At 43.3% G+C, this 9952-nt stretch overlaps 1 protein-coding gene across 5 annotated transcripts in view; it reads left to right on the plus strand.

Annotated features, from left to right (window-relative positions):
- The window catches only part of LOC129186284 (transcriptional regulator QRICH1-like), a 59300-nt gene extending 50197 nt beyond the window's left edge, over positions 1–9103 (plus strand). For 4 of the 5 annotated variants that reach the window (XM_054784378.1, XM_054784375.1, XM_054784376.1 and 1 more), the window contains exons 3-12: positions 2006–2080; positions 2531–2650; positions 4329–5612; positions 6112–6271; positions 6623–6777; positions 6871–6985; positions 7064–7172; positions 8180–8319; positions 8409–8493; positions 8568–9103. In XM_054784378.1, the coding sequence (XP_054640353.1) occupies positions 2006–2080; positions 2531–2650; positions 4329–5612; positions 6112–6271; positions 6623–6777; positions 6871–6985; positions 7064–7172; positions 8180–8319; positions 8409–8493; positions 8568–8751 (2427 nt within the window). In that variant the 3' untranslated portion in view covers positions 8752–9103. The remainder of the gene's footprint in view (positions 1–2005; positions 2081–2530; positions 2651–4328; positions 5613–6111; positions 6272–6622; positions 6778–6870; positions 6986–7063; positions 7173–8179; positions 8320–8408; positions 8494–8567) is intronic. The other variant, XM_054784379.1, reaches the window with a different exon arrangement.
- The last annotated feature ends 849 nt before the right edge of the window (positions 9104–9952 follow it).

A 9952-nucleotide genomic window follows, 5' to 3' on the forward strand; every position in this document is an offset into this window, starting at 1 on the left:
CCCTCTTGTCATCCAGCCTGTTAGGTAGAGAGAGAGAGAGTGAAGGAAAACAAACGCATGCACATGTAAATATATGCTCCTGCATTGAGGCGCCAGTGTAAGCTACGCCCGCAAGTTCTTCCCCTTTCAAGCCTACCTGCGTAGCATGGCCTGCACCTCCAAAACAGTCTAACCCCCCAGCTCGTGATTCAATTCATGAATGCAATCGCTCCTCCCTCCAGCGAGACTCGCCAGCCAGGACAAATTTGCTTCGCTGTTCTGTCCAAGGATGTGTCGGCCGTCATGGTAACGTCAGTGCAGTGTTTGTGATGGAACTCGTTGAGCAACATGAAAAAATAAAATATTCATTTAGAAATTATATTGCGTTTTAGTGTGGACCATTTTTGTGCAGCCTTAAGTCACTCTCGCATTCATAGTCTCTAATTAGCGTGTTTTTTGTAGATGTGGGAGGAGACAACCCATGCAGCCTTTACTTATTAATAGGGGTGTAACTGTAAACATGGGTTTATTGAACCGTTTCGGTTCGGCATGTTCGGTTCGGTCCACTTATTTACCGTTTCGGTTAGATTTTATGTTATTTTTGTCATTCAATTTATTACAAGAGTGATCTATGCGCTTCACGTGGAACTAAAGTCCCGGGCAAGTTTCCACACGGATGCCTCTGAGTGTCGGACACTACCGACTGAGGGGGAGGAACGCTAGTAGCTCGCAGGTGTGACAAATGGCATCATGGAAAATGCAAACGAGAAGCCTGAGCTGGAAGACCCTCCCATCTGACTACGGTCTCCTGTTTGGGAACACTTTGGCCTCCCTGTTAAAATGACGGATGCACAAAGACAAGATGTGTGTCGACATTGTTCCACGGATATCGAGTATGCTGCAGGAAACGCGTCTAACATGTTAGCGCTCTTAAAACAACATCGTCAGGCAGTGAACGTTACATCTACAAGAAAGAAAACCAGCTTAGTGCAAACACCGATAACTTCAGCATATAAACAACCTCTAGCAAGCAACTCTGCCCGGGCCAAAGCAGTAACACATGGTATTGGAGTTTTTATAGCCACGAGATTGTGTCCATATTCAGTTGTTGAGAGTGCTGGCTTTAAGTACAGTCATGGAAAAAATGATTAGACCACCCTTTTTTCTACACTTTCTCATTCATTTTAATGCCCGACACAACTAAAGGTACCTTTTGCTTGGACAAATATAACAATGACAACAAAAATAGCTCATAAGACTTAAATTGTTTGGCAGTACAATGCTATAGCTATTCATGTAAGTGATTTTGGTTATTATCAAGAAAACCATTGAAGTTGCTAGATATCAGCTCTAAATTAAACTCTTATGAGCCATATTTGCTATCATTATTATATTTGTCCAAACAAATGTACCTTTAGTTGTACCAGGCATTACAATGGATCAATAAACTGAAGAAACAAGGGTGGTCTCATCATATTTTCTATGACTATATATGATTAGCGAGGTTCAAGAACTTTATTACAAAATACCATCACATCCTCACTTTAGCCAGAAAGTTCTACCAGCACTTTATGAAAAAGCTAAAAGCGATATCGTCAACGATCTATCACATGTGTCCGCTATTTCACTTACGACAGATGGATGGACTTCACGCGCAATAGAGAGCTATTTAACTGTAACTGTCCATTACATTTCGCCACAATGTTTAAACAGTTGCTTAAATACAACAGTTTATTTAATTATTATTTTTCTATTTTAAAAAAAAAAGGTCAGTCTAATTTATTTGAAATTTCACTGAAATGGGTCGCTTTTATTAATTTAAAAAAAGTTGTCTTTGCATTTTTTTTTAAATAAAAGCATTTTAAGTCTTTTTTTTCTTCTTTTTTTGTACTGAAAACTGAACCGAGCACTTCAAGAAACTGAACCAAACCGAAATTACATTGTTTAGTGTACGGTTACACTCCTACTAAATAAACAGTTGTATTGACTCCACTGCCCTAATTACTGCTTCTGCTGCTTTTGACAGGTACAGTTGACCTCAGCAGAGATTTCCCCTCAGCTTTCCATGCATTCAGAACCTGAACAACAGCTTCAAGTGCAGGTATTATAGTGTGCACGCCTGGGCCAGCTTCATTTCAAACACAAATAATTTCACGTAATATTCTGTGATAATATATACATACAGTATTCTTTGAAAAATGCAATTCTGTAATTCAATTCCTCCGTCCCATTAAACACCTTACCCTTAATAGATGTCCACGGTACTCTGCATTTGAGCGACTGCGTTTGTACACCTCTGCAAACGAAACATATTTTTAAAATTCATGTGTCTTTAACATTAGTAGCTTTGGCAAATGCAGAATTTGTAATACATCTCTTGTTTTGGAACTTATTAGTGTGTGCAAGTGTGCTTAATGTTGTGGCCATGGGTGCATTATCTGGTTGAGTGCAACCGTTACATTTTATCATCAGACAACTTTGTATCTGTTAATAAATAGCAACTCTTTTTATTATGGACCTGTTTATGTTTCATGCTCCTCCTCTGTGGCAGGTTCAGATCCAGGAGCAGCCGGTTCTGCAGATGGCAGCGTCCTCTCAACAGGACCTGCAGGGACTGTCAACCTCTCAACTTGTGCCCCAGGAAGGGCTCACAGAGGAGCAGAAACAGCAGGTATGCTATCAAAATAAAAGTAGACTGGCACCGTAAGGTCAAACACTATCTACACAGGATGCCTGTAATGAAATGACTCTCTCATTAATACTATAAGTTGTGATGGAGAAGTAGCCTGTAAGGAAGTGGCGAGATCGGTCGCATTCAGGCATCGCACTTCTTAACTGTCACACGAGTAAAAAGAACGCATTTACTGAGTGTGCCTGGAAGGCAAGCCTCTTCACATTTAGATCAGTCATATCGTACTGAGCAGAGATGTGTCCCTGCTTTTGTAGGGACCCTATGAAATCCGTTGTTTTTTCCCCAAATTCCGTTTAATTTTTTCCCATATTTTTTTTTCCGTTTACATTTTTTAGAACTCCGCTTTTTACCTTTTACACTTATTTTACTAGCATAGAGTGTGTGCTCCTTGGGTCAGTGAATAAAATGCCCATTAATTAAAAATACTTACATTTGTTGATGCATTTCATCACTGGCCAATTTTGCCCAGTAATTCACAAATGGATGTAGCCTGGCTAACTTCTCTCATGGGATGTCAGCCTCTGCACACATTGCTGCAAAATCTTCAACAAACCGTAACGATTAGGGAAGATGTAGTCACTGATGCAATTCCAATTGCATGATTAATGTACCCCATATTTTGTTTACACAATTAGACAAGCTATGGCAAACAGCGATCTTATTTTGAAGACCGGAAGTGTTTTGTGTGTGTTGAGAATGTTTGTTGACAAAGGTGGTGGTGACAAAGAATAAACGTGCCTCATCCTTTTTTTTCACTCAGACGTAGCACGACAACAGCGGCCTCCTTACATTAAAGTGGTAAAACGCAACACAATGTAAACACACTCATACAACCTGAGTCGCACACACACATCCGCACTCGCATGCTCTGCTAAACTAAGCTAACCCAGCTAGCTTCCATTCACGCTCCGTAAGAGGAGTTTTTCCGCCAACTTTGGCTGGTGTTTCAGGTCAAGAATTTTGACATGTTTAGTTCCGGAGGGGGCAGGTTAGTGTTTGTGATGAGATTCCGCCATGGTTGAGCAGTCCGCCGGCGAAATACTTCCCCCACGCAAACGTTCCTTCCCCTCTCGATGACAGGATTTCATTCACATTATGTCAATTTCCGTGAGATTCCGCGTTTAACAGTAAATTCCGTGTTTATTGGTCAATTCCATGATTTTGTTAACACGGAAATCACAGGGCCCGACTTTTTTTGTTTTGAGTATTTATCCTAAACAAGGAATGGGTTTGAAACTGAGTGAGGAAGAAGGACAAAATAAGCAGGCAAAAACGTACCACGTCCACATGGAATAGGCCACAGTCAGCCAGGCAACAGCGATGTATTAATGAATACTTCATCATCATTCAGTTATTAGTGAGTGAACGAGTGATATTTTAACCTCGATGTAGCAAGGCATGGCTGTACTTGGATTTGCCACATGGTACACATTAAAAGTGAGGGACAGGGAGTGTAACTGCCTTGCGTCAGGAGTCTACTTGCTAAACCAACACAGTGCGGCCCAGCCTCTGGCGAGCAGGAGTCATGGCTACTGGGAAGCCAGAGCTTGAAATCCCTCTTTTGTACACCGCTCGCAATAACCTATCCCAAGTACATTTTCAAGCTTGCCTGACACCCTGCAGCTGGGTTCTCATCAAACCTAATGTGTTTTGACAGATTCAGGCACAGCTGGTAGCAGCTGTGGGCGGAGAGCAACAGATTCAGTTGGCAAGTGGGCACCAAATCCAGCTGCAAGGTACACAACAGATACAACTAGCAGACGGCCAGCATATTCAGCTCGAGGCTGGCCAACAGATCCAGCTACAAGACGGGCAGCAGATCCAGCTCCCAGGTGGCCAACACATTCAGCTTCAGGGCGGTCAGCAGATTCAGCTACAAGACGGGCAGCAGATTCAGCAAATCCAGATACAAGACGGACAACAGATCCAGCAGATCCAGCTACAAGACGGACAACAGATCCAGCTACAAGACGGACAGCAGATCCAAATACAAGACGGACAACAAATTCAGCTACAAGATGGACAACAGATCCAGCAGATCCAGATACAAGACGGACAACAAATCCAGCTACAAGACGGACAGCAGATCCAGATACAAGATGGACAGCAAATCCAGCAGATCCGGATACAGGACGGACAGCAGATCCAACTACAAGATGGACAGCAGATCCAGCAAATTCAGCTACAGGGTGGTCAACACATTCAGCTCCCTGGGGGACAACAGATCCAGCTACAAGATGGACAGATTCAGCTAATGGGAGGACAGCAGATCCAACTACAAGGAGGACAGCAGATTCAGCTACAAGATGGACAACAGATCCACATCCAAACCATAGAGGCCATATCTCCTTCCCAGCAACAGAACTCTCCCAGGGAGACAGACCGGCGGGCCAGTAGCGTCTCCTCTGTCCTCCCACCCGTCAAGAAACGCAAGGTAGACACTCCTTTGACGGTGTCCTACGCCGTCCCACAGGGGCAGCAAGTGGCCACGGTCATTGCCATCCCTCAAGGGCAGCAGCAAAGCTATGTGTCCCTGCGGCCCGATTTGCTCACCGTTGACAGCACTCAGCTGTACGGCGCCACGGGGACAATCACGGGCCCCACAGGGGAGACGTGGACCATCCCCGTGTACTCCACCGCTCAGCAGCAGGGTGTGACTCACATCGCCATACCGCAGGAGACGTACAACACGGTGCAACTTGCCGCCGCCAATGGCAAGCCCGGCTCCTCGGCCAGGTCTGCGGACGTGTCGAGCGGGACGCAGGAGGAGATAGTACAGACACTGTTTCCCGCACAGTTTATGAACGGGAACATCCACATCCCGGTAGCTGTGCAGACCGTAGGAGGGACTTACAACACGACACAGTCAGTACACATATGGGACCCCAATCAGCAACAGAGCCAAGAAGATGGACAGGAACAACAACAACTGCAGCTTCAGGTTAGATCGGTCGCCCTCACCCCGCAAACATACATCCTTGGATACACCTAAGATAGATGATGAAATGTGTGTTTAATATCGTGGTTGCAGTTAACAGTAATATAGAAATGCACTGCATAAGTAGGACAAATATAAGAAATATATACCATTGCAAACTACAGCCATTAATACAGTACTTCTCTGACTGGGTCAAAAACCAAATCCACATCAGGCAGCTGAAATTGGCTCTTTGTAAAGGCAAATGTTCCGATGCAGCTCTTGTATTGGTTCCCATGAGATCATGTTGCTAAAGTTGTAGCCCTTTGTTGTTATCGAGACGTCTGATGGGTATTAAGTCTCATACTGTACTGATCCAGTGGAATTTTATTTTTGTTAAAAAAAAAAGAAAAAGAAGGGTCTTCTTTATATGTGATATATTTGGGTCAGTGCAGTTGTGGCTGCATGATGACATGCTGGTGGAAAGAAGTCATACGAAGTGAACTATGTTTGTGTGGTGCAGGCACAAGGAGAGACGGAGGGCAATGCCGAACCCTCCACAGAAATTCTAGTTCCAGTCTCTCTGAAGCCCGAAGAAGGCCTGGAGGTGTGGCGCCTTTGGGTAAAGCGGAAAAATGCCGAGCTAATCAAGCAGGACAAGACAAAGCTCGCACCCATCGGACGTAAGTGGGCTTGTAGCCATGTGACAGTCTCCAAATTTAACACGGCTGGCAGATCTCAGGGTTTCCCCTACCATTATATTAGGATTTTATTCATCCTTTTATTATTTCTATAAAAATATGATTTTTATGATTAATTTATTATCACCCATTCTCCTTATGTCGCTGACGACAGTCACCAGTAAATGCGCAAGCTATGGCTATTATGTTAACAACCGCTTATGTCGACGACATAAGGTTTGTGAAAGGTAACGATAGGAATAAGCCACGCCCCCTGCATTTCCAAAGGTCTAAGCATTGGGGAAACACTTAGACAGGAACACTGGTAAAAACGATCTCCTGGTGTGTGTCCAGGTCGCCAACCGCTGCGTTTTCAAGAAGACTTGATCTCCAGCGCGGTAGCCGAGCTGAACTTGGGTCTTTCCCTGATGACGCAGGAGGCCCGAGGAACAGAGGATGAGGAGTTTGCTCCAGATGTTCTCTATTACGTATTCTTGTGTATACAGAAGGTTGGTAATAATTGTGATCAAGCCTGAACGCATGTTACTGCAACAGGTGGTTATCTTAAGTTTTGTTTATTTTGTACTTTTCTTTCTTTATAGTATCTCTTTGAAAACGGTCGTGTGGACGATATTTTCTGCGATGCGTACTACACTCGTTTCTGTGAGAGCTTGCATAAAATCCTGACTGGATGGAAGCCCAGCGTGCATCATCTAGGTAAGAAACACTCTCGTTTGTCCACTATCTAGTGTGGATGCGAGGAGGTGACAAAGTTTTTCTGTGTCCTCTTGCAAGGTTACATCATTCCCAGTCATGTGACAGAGGAGATGCTGTGGGAGTGTAAACAGCTTGGTGCACATTCACCTGGCACCTTGTTAACAACTCTAATGTACTTCAACACAAAGTAAGTTTCCTCTATGAGAATTTCACTTTATTTCCTCATATTGTGGCCTCCTCGCTAATAAATGCCATCTAGGTGCATTGTCCACTTAAATACATGAACGCCACACCTCCTTTTTTTTGTGGGAGGCTCTAGTTACATGTACCTTTACGGTGACCCCCCATTTATCACGGTTAATTACATCCAAATCTAACTGCAATAAATTAATTTCCGCAAAGTAGGATTCAATATGGAATGTTTTTGTTAAGGCATAGAACATTTGTTTATGATCTTCTAAACACGGTTTTTAACATTAGAGCCCTCTAGACATGAAATAACACCCTTATAGCCACTTTTACATTTGTATTACCCAATATAGTAGATATAATCAGAGAAAATAAGACATATTGGACATAAATAAGATAACATAGACTCACATGTTAGCAGTTCCTTTTTTTCCTGCTGTGGCTATCGTCTCTTCAATGTATTGTAATGGCAGCTTTAAATTGTTTCCTAATAAGACGAAATACGAGTAAATAAGCCATTTTAAGACGTAAATAAAACTCCTGTTTGAGTAGTGTCACAGTAAATATGTTCCCTCGAGTACCTTAGTGGTGGGCGGACAGATGTGTGGAGGACAGGAAGTGACATCAGAGGTTCAGAGTTGAGTTTTAGCTTGTCGTGGGTTATGGCCCCCAAGAGTAGCCCGTGTTGTTATTATTATGAAAGCAAGTTAATAAGCATGTATTAATAAACATTTTACTTCTAATGGATGCCTGGTACTCTTTTCAGTTGAGTAAAAAACACCCTTCACCACTATACAGTATATTGGTTTCATTATCCTTATAAGAAAAGTGCACAAATATGTTTTCTTTTTATACTTGCATAAAAAATGCACTTGTGCAAATGACAGCATCCCTGTAATGTGCATCGCTAATAGATTCCTGGTACTCTCTTCAGTTGAGTAGATAAGTAAGGAAATGTGGTGGTGCTAAAAAAAAAAAATAAAAAAAAAAATGCTTGGTCCACAGGTGTTTTCGTCTGCTGACAGCTGAGCAACACCTGAGGGTGGCCTTCTCCAAGGTGTTGAGACACACCAGGAAGAACCCCACACACACCAAGGACAAAGCAACCACCATCCGCCTTCTGAAAGGCCAAAGTTCACATAAAGGTGTTTTGACTTCACCTCACCTGAGACTTAGACTGGAACTAGTAGTCATGTTGCTACCTGATGTGTGCTTTTTTCCCCTTTTTTCCCAGAAGACTTGTACGACGAGCAGGTGGAAGATCTTGAGAATCCTCTCCGTTGTCCCATCAAGCTGTATGACTTTTATCTCTTCAAATGGTGGGTCACACGCCAACAAATAATCGCACGCATTTCCCCCCCAGCCGTAACTCCTCTCCTCCCCCTCGTCGCAGCCCTCAAAGCGTCAAAGGCCGCAACGACACGTACTACATGACTCCGGAGCCCGTCGTGGCGCCAAACAGTCCCATGTGGTACTCCTCTCAGCCCCTCTCCATTCAGCAGTTGGAGCAAATGCTGGTGCGCATCTTGGTGGTGCGAGAGATCCAGGAGATCATCGGCGCCGGTTCCGAGAGCTAAAAAGGAGCGAAAGAGGACTGACTCAGAGCGAAAGGAATATTGGAATTCCGTCACCGATTGCTGACCCCGCAGTCCTCCCCCCATCATGACTTGATGAACTTGCCGACTCAACAATCACATGGAAACGCTAATGAACGAGTGAGTAAGTGATTTAAGTCAGTTAGCGACCCAGGACTGTGATGAAGTCTTTTCAAGATGAGGATATTTAACCGTTTACTCTTCTTTAACCTCATTTTTTTTCATTTTTGTTTTGTTTTGTTTTGTTATCATCTCAACCGTCTTGCAGGGACCACTGCTCACCTTTTTTTTTGTATTCTGTGTTGATATGTATAAAGACGACCTGGTGCCTGTTTTCAAAGTGTTTGATCTCTTCAGTTGTCTCGAGGTGAAATGCTCTAATGTAGTCCGTTCAGGAGACTGGAAAACTTTTTTTCTCAAGTCTAAGGCTGTGATTGAGACTCATAAAGGCATTTTTCAACATTTTCGTCTACACATTATTCAGTGTTCATTAGGGATGTCACAAGATCTCGCAAGATTTAAACGTGCCAAGATTTCCCATTAACTGTAGAAAACTGTCTCCGGAAAATAAATAAATAAATTAACAACACAGTAATTGTCAATTAAAACGTGAGAACAAACTTGCTCACCTCAAACACATCCACCCGACCCTTTTCCCATATGGGGGGGGGGGAATGCACATCAAGATGCAGAGCCTTCGTCTCAACAGTCGACACTCACCGGGATGTTTGGTCGACAAAGCAAATACACACGGAGCAACGCAAAATTGTGTGCGTTCACAGCAAGTCATCGCAAAACGAATGTTGCTCTTAAATACAGTTGGAAAGCCAGCATATCAAGAAATGCTGAAAACGTTAGACCGCGTGAGATAATACATGTCACAAACAACCGTTGCACAACTTTACAACAGATGACATTAAAGGAGCTATTGCAGTATTATGGTATGTTATAACAGTAGTGGCTTATTTGGTCTCCAAAAATGTAGACGGTAAAAAAACAAAAAACGATACACATTGAGATGCCGAACCTTCGCCCCCACAGTAAACACTAACTGAGGCGTGTGGTCGGCAAAGTAAATACAGCAAATACAACGGACCACAGAAAGGCATCGCAAAAGAAATGCTGCTCTTTAATACAGGTGAAAAAGCCAGCATTTCAAGAACTGCTGCAAATGTTTGACAGA

This window comes from Dunckerocampus dactyliophorus, chromosome 8 (genome assembly GCF_027744805.1).
Source record: "Dunckerocampus dactyliophorus isolate RoL2022-P2 chromosome 8, RoL_Ddac_1.1, whole genome shotgun sequence".
Taxonomy (NCBI): Eukaryota; Metazoa; Chordata; class Actinopteri; order Syngnathiformes; family Syngnathidae; genus Dunckerocampus; species Dunckerocampus dactyliophorus.